The sequence below is a fragment of the Elaeis guineensis genome, chromosome 2 (assembly GCF_000442705.2).
Source record: "Elaeis guineensis isolate ETL-2024a chromosome 2, EG11, whole genome shotgun sequence".
NCBI classification, from domain to species: Eukaryota; Viridiplantae; Streptophyta; class Magnoliopsida; order Arecales; family Arecaceae; genus Elaeis; species Elaeis guineensis.
This window is the reverse complement of record NC_025994.2, coordinates 124,984,471-125,006,816: the sequence shown is the minus strand read 5'-3', so window position 1 is coordinate 125,006,816 and position 22,346 is coordinate 124,984,471. Positions and strand designations below refer to the sequence as shown.

The 22,346-nt window shown below is 47.1% G+C and overlaps 2 protein-coding genes across 5 annotated transcripts; one reads left to right on the top strand and one right to left on the bottom strand.

Annotated features, from left to right (window-relative positions):
- Positions 1–9,490: 9,490 nt before the first annotated feature.
- On the top strand, positions 9,491–12,966 carry LOC105053703 (protein QUIRKY). Its single transcript, XM_010934994.4, has one exon. It carries the CDS (start codon positions 9,778–9,780, stop codon positions 12,808–12,810), a length of 3,033 nt encoding a protein of 1,010 aa, XP_010933296.1. The 5' UTR covers positions 9,491–9,777; the 3' UTR covers positions 12,811–12,966.
- A 1,657-nt stretch (positions 12,967–14,623) lies between these two features.
- LOC105053785 (uncharacterized) lies at positions 14,624–18,828 on the bottom strand. 4 transcript variants are annotated; one of them, XR_012138219.1, is made up of 4 exons: positions 18,653–18,811; positions 17,933–18,563; positions 16,403–16,570; positions 14,624–16,226 (listed from the first exon to the last, which is right to left on the bottom strand). XR_012138219.1 is itself a non-coding variant. In XM_073250957.1 (4 exons), the coding sequence occupies exons 2-4, from the start codon at positions 18,270–18,272 to the stop codon at positions 16,084–16,086; spliced, it is 549 nt and encodes a 182-aa protein (XP_073107058.1). In that variant the 5' UTR covers positions 18,273–18,563; positions 18,653–18,810; the 3' UTR covers positions 14,624–16,083. The 4 variants fall into 4 exon arrangements, 2 of the variants coding, with proteins under 2 accessions (XP_073107058.1, XP_010933484.1); XM_073250957.1 differs by having other exon boundaries at positions 18,035–18,563; positions 18,653–18,810; XM_010935182.4 differs by having other exon boundaries at positions 16,403–16,489; positions 18,035–18,563; positions 18,653–18,810.
- Between the last annotated feature and the right edge of the window lie 3,518 nt (positions 18,829–22,346).

Genomic DNA, 22,346 nt, shown 5'->3' with positions numbered 1-22,346 from the left:
AAATAGAACTTCGAAGGACATTTTATCTAGTAAGAGAACTGGAAAGAGGACATCAAAAATTTGGTAACAAGATCATTCACCTCTATCAATTTATCCACTGAAGCCTTTTCGAATCTTCTTTGCTCTACTGAAAACAAATCTGACTTTGTACATCTCCCATGCCAAGTCATGAATTCGTACTACTAATACGGATGCTCTATTGTTAGTATAGAGAAGTTTGTTCCGGTAAGAGGAAAGATGTGGTTTGCCTTGTCTTTGACAGGAAGGACTACTTGAATTCATGCTTGCAAGCCAGTTATCATGTGCCACCATGCATACAAAGTTCTTTTATTAGATCAGTTTGGGTTTCGTATCTGTTGCGGATGAAATCTATCCTGAGCTGGAGGTGCTGGAGCTACGAGACGTCCAATGTATCCACGATGGCCGGACCTGCAAAAAAAGTATCCATCGAAAGTGACTCTGATGGGACCCTCCGACGTTTAAATCAGCTTTTTCTGTAACAGATGGAAAAGAGCGAACGTTTTACAAGAGCGAGAGAAGGCACACATTTTGGTCCCCACTTTATCTTTATTTATATATGGAGCTTGGAGCCATGGGAGAACATGAAATCCATCCTGAGCTGGAGGTGCTGGAGCTACGAGACGTCCAATGTGTCGACGTTGGTTGGACCTCTAAAAAAAGTTTTCATCGGAAGTGACTCCGACGGGACCCTCCGACGCTCAAGTCAGCTTTTTCCGTAACAGATGGAAAAGAGCGAACATTTTACAAGAGCGAGAGAAGGCGTACATTTTGGTCCCTACTTTACCTTTATTTATATATGGAGCTTGGAGCCATGGGAGAACATGAGTAGCCATGGTTATTTTATTTTCCATTAAATGTTCTTCAAAAGTAGTGTCTGCCTATGTTGCCTCGTGGCACGTGAGGAGCTTGGAAGAGAGGGAGACAAAGTTCTAGAGTTCCCTCCCTTTTGTCCCTCATGATATCCTCGGAAATTGTGTTTGGCCCCTTAATTTTTTAAGGGCAGGAAGATGGCGTCACTATATAGCAAGTGGGAGCCGCCCTCATTAATAGTTTATCCATGGCTATTGTCTTTTTTTAAATAGGATAACATGACAGAAACTATCATAAGATCTTTTGAGGGCTAATGACCAAAACCTGAGGCTAGAGGCCGATGTCATGATCGGTAGCCAATGTAGGGGCCATCGCCACCACGGGTTCGTCAACCGAGATGGGATTCGGACATATGCAAAGGGTGTAGGCACCGATGGGCCAAAGCTGGATGTGGGGAAACATCTCTCCTCTTCTTCCTTCCCCACCATCTTTTCGCTTTCCAGACTCATCTTCTTTTTCTTTTGTCTTTGCTCATGATTGGATGTGAAAGAGGGAGGCAATTAATGCCTCCATTGGATCCAATTGGCTCAAGAGCAGACATATAATGGTTGTGGTGGTTCAAAGATTCTCCACGCTGTATCTTCGGCCAATACACATCTTCGGCCAACCCAAGAATACCCCTAACAATAGCCCCCTTACTCTCGAGTCCGAATCATAATCAGATCGGACAAAGGGAGTACTACTAATTTGTCAAAGATGTGCTGAGATCATCCCTTCACTTAAGCTTTTGAGAGATCCATCAAATAAAAACAAATCTTAAATGTCTGCCATATTAGAATGCTCGCACAGCTAATCTAAACCTCAGCATTAGAAAGGTACCGGTTGGATCTTTCATGACTCTTTGCTGACTTTTCACCAGCTATATTATTAGTCGATGACATAGAACATAAGGTTTCTTCATCCTCACATTAAGAAAAACCCATGGTGGTCTCAGCATTCTATTGGTCAAAGACAATTCTGGGGATGTTTTCCTCTCTTTCAGGCCAATTAAATCTTCTGCAGACATCTTATCATTGAACCGATTCTACATTTACATATAACTCCTCATCTTTAAGTTATAAAAGAGAACCAGATCCAACCCTTAAACTACCAATAGATGACCCTGTGGAGGATGGCGGAAGTTCATGTCGAATCACATGACCAGATGGAGAGTAAACCAAAAGATGCTCTAGTGAATAGGCCTTTAGGGTGATCAGTAGACTATCATGATATACAGAAGTACAGAAGACAACAGCAATAGCACATGACGTACATGCAGGAATCACAGGGCCGTGAGTCAGCAGCTCCGGCATCATCTGGGCTCCAATGGTAGTAGAAGTGTGTGGAATCCGATGAAATCCGTCCTGAATCGAAAGTGCTGGAACTACGAGACATCCGATGTGTCGACAGCGGTCGGATCTACAAAAAAAATCTCCATCGATGGTGGCTCCAGTGGGAACCCTCCGATGCTCAAATCAGCTTTCTCTGTAACAGATGGAATAGAGCGAGCATTTTACAAGAGGAAGAGAAAGTGTACCTTTTGGTCCTTACTTTACCTTTATTTATATATGGAGGTTGGAGCCATAGGAGAACATGAGTAGTCACAGATATTTTATTTCCCACTAAATGTTCTTCGAAAGTAGTATCTGGCATGCTGCCTCATGGCACATGGGGAGCTTGGGAGAGAGGGAGAGAGTCCTTGAGTTTCCTTTCTTTTGTCCCTCACGATGTCCTCGGGAACTGTGTTTGGCCTTTTGATTTTTTAAGGGATGAAAAATAGCGTCACTATATAGCAAGTGGGAGCCGCCTTCATTAATGACTTATCCATGGCTATTGTCTTTTTCTAAATGGGATGACAAGACAGAAACTATCATAAGGCTTTTTGAGGGCCAATGACCAAAGCCTGAGGCTAAAGGTCGATATTAGGATCGGTAGCCGATGTAGGGGCCATTGCCGCTATGGGTTCATCGATTGAAATGGGGTCCAGACATATGCAAAGGGTGTGGGCACCAGTGGGTCAAAGTTGGATGTGCGGATGCATCTCTCCTCTTCTTCCTTCCCTACCACCTTTTTTCTCTCAAGCCTCATCCTTTTTTTTTTTTTGTCTTTGCTCATAATAGGACGTGAAAGAGGGAAACAATTAATACCTCTATTAGGTGCGGTTGACTCAAGTGCAGACACATAATGGTTAGGGTGGTTCAAAGATTTTCTACGCTTCGTCTTCGGCCAATATACATCTTCGGCCAACCCAAGAATACTCCCAACAATATCTATTATGGTGTAGAAAGAAGGACATTATTAGTTTCACATTGATTGTAAATAAAAAAAAACTCTATCTTATATAGAAAAAGATAATCTTTTCCATTTGAGATACTTTTTGAAGGATAAAATAATAAAATCAATGGATTAAAGTGGACAATACCTTATATGCCAACCTATGAGCCCATGGCCACAACAATATCTTTGATACTTACAAGGTAAAAAAAAGTGAACTATAGAATGTTAAGTAGGTAACAATTTGCATAATTATGGAGCAAAAAATAAAAAATAAAAAAGAAAGCATGCTTGTGAATTCAAAGGCTGATATGACTCAACCATATACATACGAAAGAAAAATCTTATTGTTGGATGCAGAAGAAAAGCACACAATCGAATAAGGTTGAATTGTTGTCACGTTGGATCATCATCTATGTTTTTGTCATTCGACTTAGATTTTATTTACACGTAAGGCTTAATCATGGAGAAAATATTAAATTATTTAGAGATTTTTAAATTCATCTTAAATTTTAATTTGATGCAATCAGATCATCAAACTATCACAAAAGTTTAATTCGGATCCTGACTATGAATTTCATCTGGCTTCAGTTATGGAATTGCACATAACCATTATGGAGCTCATAATTTTCATAAGGTTGGGGAACATGTTTGAGGCAATATCACCAACGGTTAAGTAAGCTATACACTTTAGAATGAAATTGATCTTTTTGTGACACCAGCTATTTGCCACTGTTTTTAATTGCATCACATCCATCAAGCTTTTCTTCATTCTGAACCTTTCTATGAATATGAAAACATCAACCCTTCTACTTTCCACATTCCTACTTTAGCTTACCATCCAAGTACTGATGCTTGTTAATCCCAACCTTAACTCACCTGGTCTTCAAGGAAGCTGCCGATTTGCTCAACTTCTCACATGGCGCTGCTCATCAAATTCTGCAGCCATCATTTAAAAATATGTAGTTAGCTAGGTATTTTGAAGAGAATAATCATTAACAATCATGATTAATATGACCCTTAGATCATGGATGTCAACTCGGCCAACTAATGGCTGAGCGACACACAGTGCACGGAATCAACGTTAGGGCAAATCTCCAAGCGAACAGTTTTGGATGGTCACAGGTTGGCACGATCTCGTAGCAGTAGATAAGAAAAATATAATGGCCCAGAGCGGTTGATAAGGAAGAGTGAAACCGCTTGTTTGGAGATCTTGTGACCAGACTTTCACCCTCCTCTTTATATAAATTAGACCAAGAAATCCTTATGTAAGAGACCTTTCACCATGCTCTTAACTTATGTCTGGCACCCTCATGTCTCCTCTGTCTACCAAAACACTGTCTGATTTTTTTTTTTAAATATTAAAGAGTCCTTTGACTGATATATTTTCAGCAACCCTAATTGCTTTTGCCATGCACACCAAGAGCATATGAGCCAATCAATCTTCGTCGATGCCAACTCCACAACAACTCCTTTAAGTTAAATTTTGGATGGCAACAATGATCGATCCAAAATTAACATTTGCATCAAGTAGATCACCCTTAATGCAACTATCATGTGAACTAATATACTTCCAGCACCAACCTCAATACATGCAATACTATAATCTTTTATGTTAGCTACTAAATTGTAATAATATTTGTTGCAGTCAAAGATTCACTATCTGACACATAAAGTATTATCCACTCTGACCTATGGGGCTTACAGTTTTGTCCATTTAGATTCCAATCTAAAAGCACCTCATACGGAAAGGGTAGTCCCTTCCTATGTAAGTCAAAGTGCTCCTTAACTCACAACCAATATGAGATTGATGGTGTCCTCATTCCTTATTATTACTATAGCCCTCCATTAGTCCCTTTCTTTCTTATCATCACCATAGCCCTCTCCATCAATAAGGAGTCTGTGTACATATAGGAGGTTTACTCGTTCTTTACTATCACCATAGCCCCCTCAATAAAAGGAGAGTCTGTATATATAAGCCACCAATGTTGCAGCCAAGTGCTCATAGCTTAACATGGAGGTATTATCCGCTCTAGCTCATGGGTCTCATAGTTTTATCTTTCTAAATTTCAATTCAAAAGACACATCATGTGGAGAAGGATAGTTCCTTCCCATATAAGTCAGAGTTCCCTTTGACTCACAACCAATATAGACTAATGGTACTCACCTCCTTCCTTATTATCACCATAGCCCCCTCAATCAAGAGAGAGTCTGAGTACGAGTGGGAGGTGCATCACAATCACAGGCTCAAGACTTGCATGGGCCACCAATGTTGCAGTTAAGGACTTATGGTCCGGCATAAGGTATTGTCCACTCTGACCCATAGAGCTCACGATTTTGTCCTTCTGGATTTCAATCCAAAAAGCACCTCATACAGAAAAGATGATGACTTCCTATATAAGTCAGAGCCTTTCTTGATTCACAACTAATATAGGACTAATAATATCCTCTTTCCTTATTATCACCACACTCTCATTCGTCGAGCTCTCCCTGAAAATTGCTAAAGGCCAGTAATAGTGCAAGGAAGTGGCGTTGAATGTTGTAGACCACTATTTATAGATAAATAGTAGGAATGGCTTAGATCCGACGTCAACCCCAACCTAACCAAGGATGTTCGCCATGTGTTAGCTCGATATTGGCTGAGTCGAGTTCCCACGGATCTCCACTACGATGCCCAAGGCATATGATGGTTCATTTCAACCAACCAGTCTATGCCACATGTCCACACATTAAATGAGCTAGCATGATAGGCATCAAGCATGATAACTATCACTTCATTCTGCACTTCTATTCTCATCATTCGAACTACTAATAGTTGGGACTCGAGAGTGGATAGCATCTAATATGGGATAGTAGTTTACCTCGACCATGTTCGATGGTAGTTTAACCTTAGTTAGACACTGACCTGGTCAGCTCGAGCCATATTGAGCCGAGGTAACAGGATGTGATGTGCGGTGGCAGTTGCAAATTAAATAGTTACCCAATCTATTCCACAATTTGGATATGTTCCAAATCAACGGATAACAGTTTATCTTAGCCAGATAATGCAGAAGCATCATGATCCTCTCTACCATTCCCGCCCTTCCTTCCAAAACTGGTTGGCCACTTCACCTATAAATAGGGGGCATGGAGACCTGCAAATAAGCTCTTAGGCTCTACTCTCCCTCTCCTTTTCAATATTCTCTAGTGAGTAATTTGAGCATCCAAGGATCTCCATCGTAAACAACTCTAATAAAGAACTTGACTTGTAGGTTCTCTCTCATCTGGTGTGGCATCAAGCTCCAGTCATTACAGATCTATCTGCTCCAGTACCAAATTGGCCGTCAGCAGTAGGGCTGGAACTAAGCCAGACTGGGCCGGGCTATATCCCTATCCAAGCCTGAACCAAAATAATTTTTTAGGCTTCGGACCAGGCTTAGACCTGATTGTTTTGGAAAAAAACTAATTCGAGCCTGATTGGGCCAACCCGATGCCAGATAAAAAGAAAGGAGCCCGATTGGGCCAATCCTTCGCCTCCTCTCCTCTCGCTCCCTTTCTGGGGAGCCCTCCGTCGAGTCATGAATTTTGCAAGTGATCCATCAAATGCCGTCAAGAATAAAACAAGGATTGCAATAATTTAAAAGATTTGAAAGTGATAAGTACATTAATTAGGACATACAAGCATTAAATCTTTTATTAATTAATATATATTATGTAAAATTTGATACTTCTTATCTTTTTTGTAGTAAATTGAGAGCTTGGACTAATCAAGATTCAAATTGATTCAAATCCAAAATAAAATTGAAGAACCAAGGGGTTAAGAGCAATCAATTTGAAGGGCTAAAGAAAGTAATCTAATAGCTAAGAAGTAATGCTCCACTCAACGATCAAGATTTATGATGCTACATCATGAAAACTCTAGAGATCTAAGATTCAAGGGATAAGAAGCAAGCTCTCAAGATCCAAAGGCCATCAAAAGAGGCATCACTTAAGAAATCCTAAACTCTCTCTTTATTTTTAGGAGGCGTCAACTTATGAAACAACCAATGCCCTTTCCCCCCTTATTTTTAGCATGCCAACTCATAACTCCTCACCTTTTCTTCTTTCTCATGCAAATCCAATGCCCAAATCTCCTTTTTTTCTTTACTTCATGCTAAAACTCTCTAGCCTAACTTTTTCATGCCTTCTTTCTTATACTCCCAACAAACTTGTGCCTCCTCCCTTATTTCTTGCATGCCACTTCATCGAACCATTCACACCCTAACTCTTTTCTTTATTTTCTTGCGCACAACCCTTCTCATCTTTCACGTCCCAACTAATTAAGCACCCCAACTTCTTACACGCTCCAACATCTTAACACCCCCCTTTCTCTCCTCATCTCAAGCCCCTTGATCCCCAAATTAAATCACAACCATCCATTGTTAGGGAGCCTCATAAAACCACTTAAGAAACCCTAGCCACCAATCCTTATTCCCATCTTTATTTTCATTAGTCCCACATTGCTAAAACAAATAAATTTCACACCTCCTAGCACTTATAAATTAGTCCCAACACCTTAACCTAGCATTTATCCAATAAATCCAAGCCTTTACTCCAGTGTTCCAGCAAGAAAAAAGATGAAGGGAGCGATGGCGAGCGGAATCAATACCATGCAAGGCTAAATGCTTAGTCTTCGAGAGAGTAGATGAAGCTTTTTATTTTCAATCTTGTATTTAGTCTTGAATATCTTTATGTATGTATTTTTAGCATAATTAATTATTAGTAAACTTGTAAGACTCTCTCTTTCATATTGAGTTTTGATTAGATTTGTCTATTCATGAGATTATTTTTAAGTTCTTATGCTCTATGGTATGTGTAGTTAGTTCTTGAATAGCCTATGTATTTGTAGGGACAGATCGTAATCGAAAAATATGATATGTGCTCAAGCGAAATAGGTTATCTTGAGGATTTACTCTTAAATCTCCTTATTTTCAATCTCAAGATTTTTATGATTCATGCTTTGAATAATTTATAACTCTAAGGAGACGGATCATGATTGGAAGATACGATCCATGCTCAAGTGAGATAAAATATGCCAAAAAATTGATTATAAAATATTTTAATTGACTATCATAATTGCATCATTAGAAAAATACCAAGATTGTAATTAAAGATGGATTTGAAACCTTGAAGCTTTCATTTTCATATGATTTTTCTTAATTTTATTTTCTAATTAATTATTTTCATAATTTTCAAGATATTTGATTTATAAAAAATTTTCAATTCTATAAAATCTTAAATCTTTTATTCTTAATTTTTATTTTGTTGAACCAATTTAGCCATTTGATCCCTGTGGACTCGACATCCGACTCACGCTATTCTATCCAATAGTTGAATCGGAGTTGATTTTTATCTTTGATTACTCGCAACAAGCGATCAGAAAGAGTCTAAAGCTCACCAATAAATTCATCAAGAATCGCTGTAGATTCGAAAAATCAAAAAATCATGATAGATCGATGGTGGGGATAAAGATTGGTGCAGGTTCGAAGTACTAACCTTTGCAATCGGGCTTGTGGCACCTCTTGACAAGGTGACGAAACCTCGATGGGATTCAGCCGCCAAATCCAAGGCATCCATCAAGATCTCAAAGAGGAGAGGCGGAAGAGCGACGAGATGAGATGAAACCCTAGATTCGAAATCAAGTAGAGAGAGATCTCGACGAGTCCAGGAGGATCTCGAAAAGAATATCCCAATTTACGAGCGGGGCTGATTTAAATACCTCAGGCTGCAATGTCACCCAATGTGAATCTCGATGCTGAATGGTACTATGTGCCTGATCGAATCCATACAATGTGGCTCTCTTCCGATCCAATCCACACACCGTCGATTCAGATCCCTCTTTCACTCACTCCCCTTCTCTCTCTTTCTTACTTTCTAATTCTATTGCAAGATCTCTATCTCCTTCGCTCTTCTTGGATTCAATATCACCGCACCGCTCAACAAGCCTGAGTCGAAGGGGTGGGAGAGGAAGAGAAGGGATAGGAGAATTAAGCGGATCAAAGAACGGACTTATAATCGAGATCGGATTCAGGCCAGATCAATAGTATATCAGAGTTTGATCTGAAAAAAAATAAATTATATATTTAAATTCAAATCTGATTTAATTTTATGTTTGATTTTATTCGGACATAGTCTGTGACCCGATCCGAAGGCCATCGGACCGGCTCGGACTCAATGTCAATCTTAATCAGCAGCAACAGTATTATATTAGAACGTTCCCCGTACAGTGCGAGAATAAATGGAATGGTTAAGGCTGGATATTGATAAATAATCGGCCAAAGCCGCATTCCATTCGGGAAATCGCGGGAAGGAACCTGACACTAGAGTCAGCAGAGCAAAAGACGAAGAGATCGGACGGAGCAGATGAGAGAATAAGCGAAAACAGAGCTTCCGTCACAAGAAATCCTTGTCTTGGAATCCGGCAAAAGCTTTCTCTAGATAAAGCAAAAGCAAAGCACCCTCCCCCTCTTCGCTTTCTTAAAAAAAATTCCTCCCTTCCAGCAACCACAGCACCAAAAAGAACCACCGAAAGAGACCAGCTCTCCTCTCCTCTCTTCCAACCAAACCCTACCTCTCGCCTGAGATTGGAATTGAGATCGTGATCGAGATGAGAGCATGATGGCCACACCACCACCGCCGACCGTCCGGAAGCTGGTGGTGGAGGTGGTGGACGCCCGGGATCTCCTTCCCAAGGACGGGCAGGGCACCTCCAGCCCCTACGTGGTGGTGGACTTCGACGGGCAGCGGAAGCGCACCCGGACCGTTCCCCGCGACCTCAACCCCCAGTGGCACGAGCACCTTGAGTTCGTCGTCTCCGACCCCGCCACCATGGAGGCTGAGGAGCTCGACGTCGAGGTCTACAACGACAAGCGCCTCGGCAGCACCGCAGCCGGCGCCCGCAAGAACCACTTCCTTGGCCGGGTCCGCATCTACGGCACCCAGTTCTACCGCCGCGGCGAGGAGGGTCTCATCTACTTCCCCCTGGAGAAGCGCAACCTCCTCAGCTGGATCCGCGGCGAGATCGGCCTCAAGATCTACTACTCCGACGAGCCCATCGAGGAGAAGCAGCCCGAGAAGCAGCAGCCGGCGGACCCCCAGCAGCAATCCCCTGTCCCGCCACCCCCAGCGGAGGAGCCCCCGGCGCCGACAGCAACCGCCGTGGAGACGCAGTCCATCCCGCCTCATCCGGTCTCCGTCGTTGTGGTGGAGGAAGCCCCGCCGCCTCCGCCTTCGGCTGCTACCATGGCGAACGTGCAGGAGGCGGTGGTGCACACGCCGGTGACGGAAGAGAAGACGGAGGTGTACCCACCGGAGGTGAGGAAGGTGGAGACCAGCTGCGACCAGAGGAACCCAAAGCATTCCACTTCCAGCGGCGGGGATTGCGCGGCCGCGCCGAGGGTCATCTACGGCCGGTTCGTGTCATGCAGCGAGTCGCTCGACCGGCAGCGGTCGAGGCACGATTTGGTGGAGCCGATGCAGTACCTGTTCGTCCGGATCGTCAAGGCGCGGGGCCTCCGCCCGTGCGAGAGCCCCTATGTGAAAGTCCGGACCGGGTCGCACACGATGCGGTCCAAGCCGGCGCGGAACGGGTCCGGGAATCCGGAGTGGAACCAGGTCTTCGCTTTGAACCAGGCCAAGCCTGAGTCGACGCTGGAGATCTCGGTCTGGGACGGGGGACCCAACGAGGGCTTCCTGGGCGGCGTGTGCTTGGACCTCTCGGACGTGCCGGTCCGGGACCCGCCGGACGGGCCGCTCGCCCCGCAGTGGTACCGGCTTGAGGGCGGCGAAGACCGGGGCGAGGACATGGGGGACATCATGGTTGCGGTCTGGATGGGGACCCAGGCCGACGACGCGTTTCCCGAGTCGTTCAACTCGGACGCGCCCGCGCCCTACGTGAGCTACACCCGGTCCAAGGTGTACCAGTCGCCCAAGCTCTGGTACCTGCGTGTCTCCGTCATGGAGGCTCAGGACCTGCGAATCACCGTACCGCCCCCCGGCACGCCCTGCGACATACGCGTCAAGATCCAGCTAGGCTTCCAGTCGGCAAGGACCAGGAGATCGACGGTTAACAGCAGCTTGTCTGTGTTCTCCTGGATGGAAGACCTCTTCCTCGTGGCGTCCGAGCCGCTCGACGACGAGATGATCATACTCGTGGAGGACCGTTCAATCAAAGAGGTGGGCCTCGTGGGCCTCGTGACGGTGCCGATGGGTTCCGTGGAACAGCGATGGGACGAGCGGCACGTGGTGGCGTCCAAGTGGTACAATCTGGAGCATGGGCCCAACAACTACAGCGGGCGGGTCCACCTGAGGCTGTGCTTGGAAGGAGGATATCACGTCCTCGACGAGGCCGCGCACGTGTGCAGCGACTTCCGGCCGACGGCCAAGCAGCTGTGGAAACCCCCGGTGGGAGTGCTGGAGCTGGGGATCATCGGGGCACGTGGCTTGCTCCCGATGAAGACCAAGGGCGGGGCCAAGGGATCTACGGACGCCTACTGCGTCGCCAAGTACGGCAAGAAGTGGGTTCGGACCCGGACCATCACGGACAACTTCGACCCGCGGTGGAACGAGCAGTACACATGGCAGGTGTACGACCCCTGCACGGTGCTGACCATAGGGGTGTTCGACAACTGGCGGATGTTCGCCGACGTGGTCGACGACCGGCCGGACTACCGGATCGGAAAGGTGCGGATCCGGGTGTCGACGCTGGAGAGCAACCGGGTGTACACGGCTTCGTACCCGCTCCTGGTGCTGCTGAGATCGGGTGTGAAGAAGATGGGGGAGGTGCAGGTGGCCGTCCGATTCGCGTGCACGGCGCTGCTGCCGGACACGTGCGCGATGTACAGTCAGCCGATGCTGCCGCGGATGCATTACCTCCGTCCAATCGGCGTCCTGCAGCAGGAGGTGCTTCGGGTGGCGGCGATCAGGATGGTGGCCGGGTGGTTGGCGCGGTCGGAGCCGCCACTGGGGCCGGAGGTGGTGCGCTACATGCTGGACGTGGACGGCCACACGTGGAGCATGCGGCGGAGCAAGGCGAACTGGTTCCGGATCATGGGGGTGATCGCGTGGGCGGTGGGGCTGGCGCGGTGGGTGGACGACGTCCGGCGGTGGCGCAACCCGGTGACCACGGTGCTGGTGCACGTGCTGTACCTGGTGCTGGTTTGGTACCCGGAGCTGGTAATGCCCACGGCGTCGCTCTACGTGTTCCTCGTTGGGGCGTGGTACTACCGCTTCCGGCCGAGGACGCCGGTGGGGATGGACATGAGGTTGTCACAGGCCGACACCGTCGACGCGGATGAGCTGGACGAGGAGTTCGACCCGGTGCCGAGCGCGAAGCCGGCGGAGGTGGTGAGGGCGAGGTACGACAGGCTGAGGACTCTGTCGGCGAGAGTGCAGAGGGTGATGGGGGACTTCGCGGCGCAGGTGGAGCGGGTGCAGGCCTTGGTGAGCTGGAGGGACCCCAGGGCCACGAGGCTGTTCATCGGGGTGTGCCTGCTGGTGTCGCTGGTGCTGTACGTGGTGCCGCCCAAGATGGTGGCGGTGGCGCTTGGCTTCTACTTCCTCCGCCACCCCATGTTTAGGGACCCCATGCCGCCGGCCAGCCTCAACTTCTTCCGGCGGCTTCCAAGCTTGTCGGATCGGTTGCTGTAGGTTCCAGTTCGCAGCAGGGCAAGTGGGAGAGTACTGTAATCGAGTTACGTACATACTGTGGGATGGTAATAAACTGAGGAGTCGTCAACAGAGAAGATGGTTCGGTTGGGCAAACTGGATTTTTTTAAAAAATAAAAATGAGGAAGAGTATAGAAATTGGAGTGTTTTTGTGGTGAATTTTCTAAGAAGCCTTCCTTTATGTACTGAAAGAATGATTTGATGCATGAGATCAAAAGTATTTTCTCTAAGAGAGACGAAACAAGTGTTTACTTTTGAGCTTGGAGTCATTATATACATCTTGCAGTCCGGATTTCTGAATATTTCTAGATATGCAGCTATAACAATATTACATTAATTTTCTAACAAGGTACCCACAGTCCCACCTCCAGTTTTTACTGTAACGTAAATATAAGCAAACAGAATTTAGAGTACTACCAGTCACAACCAATATAAACATTTAGAACTATGGGTGAGAAAATATTGAAGCTATACTTTAGATGGATGGCAAAGAAAATGTGAAACTGCAAGTAACAAAGTACAGTTTTAACTGTAGGTGTATGGTATTATATATAGAGCTTAACATTGTTTGCAACAGTTTTAGTTACAGAACCGCTGTCTGCATGATTATACTTTTCATTCCAGGCAACGTCTCTGACTTTGTACCCAAAAAAAAAATTACAGTTTTGAGGTGTAAGGTTCAGGACCGCTCCAGGTGTGATTAAGTGACAAGTGCCAAGGAGATTTGCAATTGTGCAGTGGCTCCCCATGATCGTGCCTAGGTAGACTATCTTGATGTTGGACCAATTGATAATTAATTAGTTTTATGTTCAGCTCCGTCACCATCGAGATGCCTTTCTAGGATTCGTTTCCTTGGTCCATTTCATTCTTTGGGCCAAGACCAGATTTGTCCTTCATGCGTTTGTTTAAGATAAGGTTATTATAATAGGGTCCTATTCTGGGGTTCTCTCTTTTGTTTAATGTCGTGGCGGTTGGTGCCCTTGGGCTTGTTCAGATGCTTCCGCTGCGTCAGTTCCACCTCTTCATTAGCTGCCCCACTGCTGGCTTTTGAGTCAGCGAGGTTCGCAATTTTATTGTACGTTCCTTCTTTAAAGGAGCGAAAAGCCAACTTTTAAAAGGCTTCACTCTGTTCCTTCTCTCTTTTTTAGTGGCTTGGAACTTTCTCATTCTGACTCATCTCAAGTTTATCGACACAGCGTCCTCATCTAAAAATAACAAATTAACATTTAGTACATCATACATGAAGAAGCTTTCAGCAAGGGATGTCAGTCCAAAACGCAAGATTGGTGTATTATTCTACACCCAAAGGTAGTCCCGAACAAATAATTATCAAATGAGGTGCGCGGATTCTACCTAATCAACAATGCTACCACTTAAAAACCATTAGCAAACAACAGGATGTCCTAACATTAACGCTACAGCCATTTTCTTAAAGATGAAACCAAATTGCCAGTTTGCAGATCTAGCTCTTGGGGATGGTAAATGGGATCCTAAACATCACGAGCCTCCTGAAATATGGAAGCTGCTAATTCAGTCATCTTGCTTGACTGATTGGATGTAGGACAAACTATCCAGATTATCGGATCATGGTCTAAATGAACTACCCAAGTTATTCAGGTTGCTAATTAATTAACAATTTTTTTCCGTGGACGTTCATGAAGGAGAAGATGGTTTAGGACAGTAGGGTACAATGAAATAACCAAACCAAATGAACCAGTAGGCTAGATCTCTATAGGGTAAAGAATGGGGAATCCTGAAATGAGGTTGATTCATTAATCTCAGCTAATATCATTCCAAAAAGAAACAAAGCCGTTGCCATTTTCAAATAACCATATAAAAACTCAGTCAGGCCTGATACAACACTTGCTTCAGTTTAGACTACAGTATATAGACGATATGAGTAATTTACATCTGAATGGACGATCCAACCAAAAGAACTTTATTATTTGGGCAAATGGGAGGTATAATGGAAATAAAGACAATGGAAGCCATCAGCATCCACCAGAATTGAGAGTTCAGGGGGAATGTTTGCATGGGCAAGAAAGTCTTGCTTTGATCTTCTTGTAGCTAACCAATCCGCTGCCTTGTTAGCCTCCCAATAAGTTTATGCAGCAAGGAAAAAGGAGAGAGAGTGCTTTCAAGCTCAGTGATATCGTGGAGTAATCATGGCCCATCTTAGAGGTAGTGTGGCATTGTTGATCCATTGAATCAACCATTGCAGAGCCACCTTCCATCCAAATGTGATGAAGATCCAGCTTGTGCACAGCAGAAAGTCCTTCCCATGCTGCCTGCAATTCAACCATTGGCACAGAATTAGATTGTAGTGCTCTTGAACCAGCATAGAGAACCTCCCCTGTATGATCCCTGAAGATGAAGCTGACTCCCACATCGCTTCTGCTGAGTGAACCATCAAAGTTGACCTTAACCACACCATGGGGAGGGGGTACACACCACATGAAAATAGGTGAACTTGTGGGGTTTGTGAAATGAAGCACCCCCAGTGCCATGGGTGAAGCAGCATTGATGAACTTGGCTGACAAATGGTTAGCCATCCCCTTAATATGCAGAATTTTTGAGATATTAGACGGGAAGTTCCCTTGATTCCTTGCATACCACATGAACCAGCTAGCATAATAGGTCCAGGACTTGGTTGTCTCTGTTAGCTGGTGCTCCACAAGATCCTCCATCATGACCCCATCTGAAAAAGCTCAGGAATAGCTTGTTCTGCAGCAAGGAAGCTCCACACCTCCTGAGCCATCTGACAATTGACCAGAATATGAGGAATATCCTCCATTCAACCAGTGCAAACATGAGAGCAGGAGCTTTGGTCCGTTAGGAGAAGCCTTTGAGCTAACAAAGTTTTACAAGGAAGGCGATCCCAATAGATCTTCCACCAGAGCATTTGAACCCTTAGAGCAACAGTTAGCTTCCAGACAATTAAATTTAGTATTGTTCTGCAGCAGAGGTATTTGATTACGTGACACCTAATCATGCCACACATCCTCTAATAATTTAATCTAATTGGCTGAAGCACTGCCACAAATAACCTTCCAGATTACTGAAGAGTTTCACGACTTTATATAATCCTTCTAGGTCCCAAGAAATCTATATTTAGATGAAACTACCTGGCTCCACAGGGATTGCTGTTCTAAGAACCCACCTTCTGCTTTGAATGCACATACATTATCCCAAGAAGTCACATGTAGTTTCCTCTGGCTTGTGTTATGTTCCCACAAAAATGTTTTGAGAGTTCATTCAAAAGCCTGAATAACAGCCTGAGTCACAAGGCAGTTTGGAATCAAGCATAATGAAGTGGAGGTAAGCACCAATTGAAGCAATGCTGCCCTGCCAGCCTGGGATAGATGCTTCAATTCCAAGTATCAAGTCGATTATTAACCCTGTCAAAAAGAAAGGAAAAATCACTAGATTTCAGTCAGCAGTCGGACATGGGAACACATAAATAATTCCATGTACCATATCTCACAGGAATAAGCGGCACATTTTGAATGCTAAATTGGCAGTTGTTTCAGTTTTATGTCCAAAATGCATATGTGACTTTGAAAGATTCACGTACCACAAGATCGATTACAATACTGAAGCATAATCCTCCTGAGGGTATGTGCATTACGAACTGTCACTTTGGCTATAAGTAATAGATCATCTGCAAACATTGAGTGAGAAACTTGAAAGGCAAGGGGTCTAAGTTGGAAAGCTATTGTCTGACCTTTATCAATTGCAGCCTCTAACAAAAAAGGTCACATATCAGAGCATACTATGAATAAGTAAGGAGAGAGAAAATTTGGGTGGATATGAATTCAATAACAATGAACACAACCATGTAGACAATCAGAACAAAAACGTTGGAGCCAATGAAACCTAGAATTGTATTTTAATTGTTCTGCTGATTGTCTGCATCACCTTCGCACTCTACACCAACAATTTGTTCCCAAATTCATGATTAATCAAATACAGAATCTGCTGTGGGACATGAATGAGCAGCCTGTTAACTTATCCCGACTCAGTCTTTAAAAAGAATATAATAAAATATTTGACCAGTATCGCGAGCAATAACCATAAAATAACAACAAGAATAATAAGAAGCAAGGTATAAAGAAAACGTAAATGAACCTAATTCAGCCATCTGGAATTTGTTCTAATACATATAAAACAGTTCCATGTCCAGTTCAGAATATTTAGGTATTTTATATGCAGTTTCTATACTTCTTCAATAGCTCCATAAAGTATTCCATGAATTTGTTTAATTATATCTCTTTTATAATTCTTCTACCATGGAGGTCAGGCTTAATTCCCTTAGCTAATGAACCTTCCCAAATTATAACTTGCTTATTATTTTACAGAATAGTAATATGCGAGGCCTGATAAGTTTTGCATAGCTATTTTAACAATTACTTCACCATAGGAGAGACATGATTATTCCAGAAAAGCTGAACTCTTTAAATTGTTGCATTTGTGACGATGTCGCATATAAAGCCAATAACAATAGTAATTCATATTCTTGCAAGCAAATGATTTTAGGGAACTAACTGAAATTTTTTCTTCAGATTGATCAGGCACTTGGACAATAAAATAGTTAGATAACACTATTGTAAAGCTTGACTGATTTGAACTAGGCGATAATTAAATAAAATGCTTATTAAAAATATTAATACTATTTAATTAATTATATATTTATTATATTCTAGTAAGTGGTAACTATTCACACAATGGTTGTCCAAAGGGAATTCTGATGTCTAATCCAAGCTGAAAACTTAGCTTTCACATAATTTCAATTTCGAGGTCATGGCTCATATTATTGAAGCAGGTCTGGTGAACAAAACTCAAAAGTTGCGTAGGAGATTAATCGCCATAAATCACAAACAATTTGATCTGCTAGAAAATTCTGAAAAATGAATTGAACAATCACCACCTCCTTTCCACATGTACATGCTATATCTAGAATTCAACAAGCATATAAAATAGATATGCTAGAGATTCCACCAAATCAAATGGATACACACTATATCTAGAATATAACAAGCATAAATAAAAGATATGCAAAAGACTCCACCAAATCAAATCGATATCCATTCAGTTTAATTATTACCACCATCAGCCTGTTCGAGAATAACTCATCTTGTGACATCCGCAGCATGGCAAGAACGCATCGCCGTTAAAAACATTTAAGCTTGGGTTTCGGAAAGCATACCACAAGAATCGAAAGCATCGATCGGGCTCCAGAAGACTAAACAACCCGACAACGCCCAAATCCGGGCACCGGCACGCCCGGGGCTCACCGGGAGGGTCCCGCCTGAGGCCATCACGACGTGTCCCATACCACCCATACCCAAAGAGCCTGCCATTGAGGGGGCCTCACCCACCGCTGCGACGTCCACCAACGTTCTCCTCCTGGCTTGATTTGGCGGTTGCAGACGGGCGCGGAACATTGAAGGGGAAGGAGGATCGCCGGAGGAGGTCGGAGAGAACGGGGACGTGGCGGAAGGAGACCTGCGACCCCACGGATCCTCGACGGTGCGCGCGCGGCACCGCAGAGTGCGGTGCACGCGTGGATGGCCGCTATGGCGCTATCAGAGGATGGACGGCCATCAAACAATGCCGCACTACGGTGCCGCGTGCACACTGCAGAGGATTCGCGCTCGAGCTGCGATGGGTTTAGCCTTATCATACGGTGGTCTCGCGTCGACGACGGCGGTCGAGGATTATAGAGGAGAGAAGGGCTGCAGATGAAGAAAAATTATTGGTTGAATCAGATCCATCAATCCATAATTGACACATCAACAAATAATAATGGAGTAAAAACAATCACCAATTGAAGAAATTAATCACGGTTCCGGAGGTCTCCCCTTCGCAATGAAATGGAGGAGGTCGTTGCCGACGGGAATGATGTGAAAAAAATATTTTTTATATGATTGGTTTATGCCTCTTCTCCTTCTTTCATGTTTTCCCACATGATTTAAGCTTCTTTAAGATATTTTTCATGTGATTTAAGACCTGATTGTGCCTATATTTAAATATAAATAGATATTTTTTCTAGCCTCTCCCCATGGAAGAGGTGGAGGGAGCTGATCGGTTTTCAAAAAAAAAAAAAAAAACCCACCCTATGGATGAGATGAGGGGAGCTGATCGGTTTTCAAAAAAATTAAAGCAAGATTTAACCGTGGTGATCTGCTAAAACGAAAATTCCATTTATCTCTATCTAATGGATGATTAAAATATTTCCTACCGTTTTTCTAAAAATTAATTAAGAAGCACCAGAGCAACTCCATTGTAGCAAATTTCTTTTGATATATATTCAGGTCATCTCTATATTACAATCAAATTTTTAGCAAGTCAAATTACATAAGCAGCTTGACTCGGCAAATCTGCAGATCACACCTTTGCGCACGATAAAACAATTTATTTTTCCAACAGAAAAGACCCGACCAAAATTAAGTTTCAATCGATCTTGTAACTTGAATAATTAGCAATTTTTGTAAAATATAAATTAAAGATTGTTGGTGCAAAAATCTGCTTGCACCGGAGAAGCTGGAGTCGAGGAAGCCGCGGTCGCCGCCAGGACCTGCAAAGGAAGTCTAAACCGGAGGTGGGGTTGCTCCGGCAAGACCCTCCGATGCTCAAGTCAGTTCTCTGCCTCAACAAGAATGGAGTGCTCGAACGGAGAATTTAGCTGAGTTTTGATATAAGAAATGAGCCTAGAGAATAACGTATCTGGGTCCCCCTTTTATAGGCGGAGGAGGTAACGGATTGATGGCGATGTCTGTAACCGTCTGGTCGTGGGCCGCCCGTAGTCAGGGAGAATTTATTGCGAGGGGTAGTGGAGCTGAATCGTGGCTATCTCTGTAGCTCGCCACGTGGAATCAGTTGCGGGGAGTGGAGCAGCGTCCGTTGTCGTGACTTGCCAGCGGGTGGGAAAATCGCCTGGTATCCGTCGCAGGAGGTGGAGCAGGTTCGTGGCCGTTATTGTGGCCTGCCAGGGGGTAGTGGAGCTGCGTGGAATCCGCCACAGGACGTGGAGCAGAGCGGCGATGGTTACTGCGGCCTGCCAGGGAATGATGGAGCTGCGTGGAATCCGCCACAGGAAGTGGAACAGGGTCGTGGCCGTTATGGTGGCCTGCCAGAGGGTGCAGACACATCGGATGAAGTTCGGCAGTGGTCGGAGTCCGGCCCCCGTAGGAGCCCGGACTAAATCTGTCTGCAGTCGTTGGAGCCGAGGACGAAGCCCGGCTCCCGCAGGAGTCCGGGCGGAGTCTGCTGGCGGCTGCAGTTGTTGGCGTCGAGGATGAAGCCCGGCTCCCATAAGAGTACGGGCGAAGTCTCCCTGCAATTAGAGTTAAAGGCGAAGTCCGGCTCCTGTAGGAGTCGGACGGGGATTACCAGCAGTCGTTGTTGAGTACGGAGCCCGGCTCCCGTAGGAGCCCGGGCGGAGCCGTTCTGCAGTCGATGTCGGCGGCGGAGCCCGGATCCCGTAGGATCCCGGGCGGAGCTGCGCTGTAGTCGGTGTCGGCGGCGGAGCCCGGCTCCCGTAGGAGTCCGGGCGGAGCTGTGCTGTAGTCGGTGTCGGCGGCAGAGCCTGGCTCCCGTAGGAGTCCGAGCGGAGCTGTGCTGCAGTCGGTGTCGGCGGCGGAGTCCGGCTCCCGTAGGAGCCCGGGCGGAGCTGCGCTGCAGTCGGTGTCGGCGGCGGAGCCCGGCTCCCGTAGGAGTTCGGGCGGAGCTGCGCTGTAGTCGGTGTCGGTGGCGGAGCCCGACTCCCGTAGGAGTCCGGGCGGAGCTGTGCTGTAGTCGGTGTCGGTGGCGGAGCCCGACTCCCGTAGAAGTCCGGGCGGAGCTGCACTGCAGCCGGTGTCGGCGGCGGAGTCTGGCTCCCGTAGGAGCCCGGGCGGAGCTGCGCTGGAGTCGGTGTCGGCGGCGGAGCCCGACTCCCGTAAGAGTCCGGGCGGAGCTGCGCTGTAGCCGATGTCGGCGGCGGAGCCCGGCTCCCGTAGGAGTCCGGGCGGAGCTGCGCTGCAGTCGGTGTCGGCGGCGGAGTCCGGCTCCCGTAGGAGCCCGGGCGGAGCTGCGCTGCAGTCGGTGTCGGCGGCGGAGTCCGGCTCCCGTAGGAGCCCGGGCGGAGCTGCGCTGCAGTCGGTGTCGGCGGCGGAGCCCGGCTCCCGTAGGAGTCCGGGCGGAGCTGCGCTGCAGTCGGTGTCGGCGGCGGAGCCCGGCTCCCGTAGGAGTCCGGGCGGAGCTGCACTGCAGTCGGTGTCGGCGGCGGAGCCCGGCTCCCGTAGGAGTCCGGGCGGAGCTGTGCTGCAGTCGGTGTCGGCGGCGGAGCCCGGCTCCCGTAGGAGCCCGGGCGGAGCTGTGCTGCAGTCGGTGTCGGCGGCGGAGCCCGGCTCCCGTAGGAGCCCGGGCGGAGCTGTGCTGCAGTCGGTGTCGGCGGCGGAGTCCGGCTCCCGTAGGAGCCCGGGCGGAGCTGTGCTGCAGTCGGTGTCGGCGGCGGAGTCCGGCTCCCGTAGGAGCCCGGGCGGAGCTGCACTGTAGTCGGTGTCGGCGGCGGAGCCCGGCTCCCGTAGGAGTCCGGGCGGAGCTGTGCTGTAGCCGATGTCGGCGGCGGAGCCCGGCTCCCGTAGGAGTCCGGGCGGAGCTGCGCTGCAGTCGGTGTCGGCGGTGGAGTCCGGCTCCCGTAGGAGCCCGGGCGGAGCTGCGCTGTAGTCGGTGTCGGCGGCGGAGCCCGGCTCCCGTAGGAGTCCGGGCGGAGCTGTGCTGTAGCCGATGTCGGCGGCGGAGCCCGGCTCCCGTAGGAGTCCGGGCGGAGCTGCGCTGTAGCCGATGTCGGCGGCGGAGCCCGGCTCCCGTAGGAGTCCGGGCGGAGCTGCGCTGCAGTCGGTGTCGACGGCGGAGTCCGGCTCCCGTAGGAGCCCGGGCGGAGCTGCGCTGTAGTCGGTGTCGGCGGCGAAGCCCGGCTCTCGTAGGAGTCCGGGCGGAGCTGCGCTGTAGTCGGTGTCGGCGGCGGAGCCCGACTCCCGTAGGAGTCCGGGTGGAGCTGTGCTGTAGTCGGTGTCGGCGGCGGAGCCCGGCTCCCGTAGGAGTCCGGGCGGAGCTGTGCTGCAGTCGGTGTCGGCGGCGGCGCCCGGCTCCCGTAGGAGTCCGGGCGGAGCTGTGCTGCAGTCAGTTCCGCTAAGGGTTTCGGCTGTGGGTATTTTATACCCAACACGAGTCCCCCTACTTCCGAGTTTGAATTTCAAACGAAGGAAGTACAGAGAGAGATCGGCGCAGCCGGAACCGTCCCTTCGAATCCTGCGCGCTGCCGCCTCCAGATATTTTGGCATTAAATGAGCGCGTGCCGGAGTCTTTTCGAATTGGAGCGGTACGAGGGGACACTTCGAAAATCCCGCAGGTACACTGGCCTAGGTACGGCGCAATTATGATCCTGCCAACCGTCAGCCGCTTTTAGCCGCCTGCCAGAGAGAGTGGGACACGTGTCGGATGCGGACTGACCTAGGAGATTCGTGATCATTATG

Coding starts and splice junctions, on each gene's coding strand:
- LOC105053703 (XM_010934994.4), top strand. CDS start 9,778: ATGATGGCCACACCACCACCGCCGACCGTCCGGAAGCTGGTGGTGGAG.
- LOC105053785 (XM_073250957.1), bottom strand. CDS start 18,272: ATGTTCCGCGCCCGTCTGCAACCGCCAAATCAAGCCAGGAGGAGAACG. Junction 16,571..18,034: donor CGATGCTTTCGATTCTTGTG/GTATGCTTTCCG, acceptor CTTTTTTGTTAG/AGGCTGCAATTGATAAAGGT. Junction 16,227..16,402: donor GTATTGTAATCGATCTTGTG/GTACGTGAATCT, acceptor TCTTTTTGACAG/GGTTAATAATCGACTTGATA.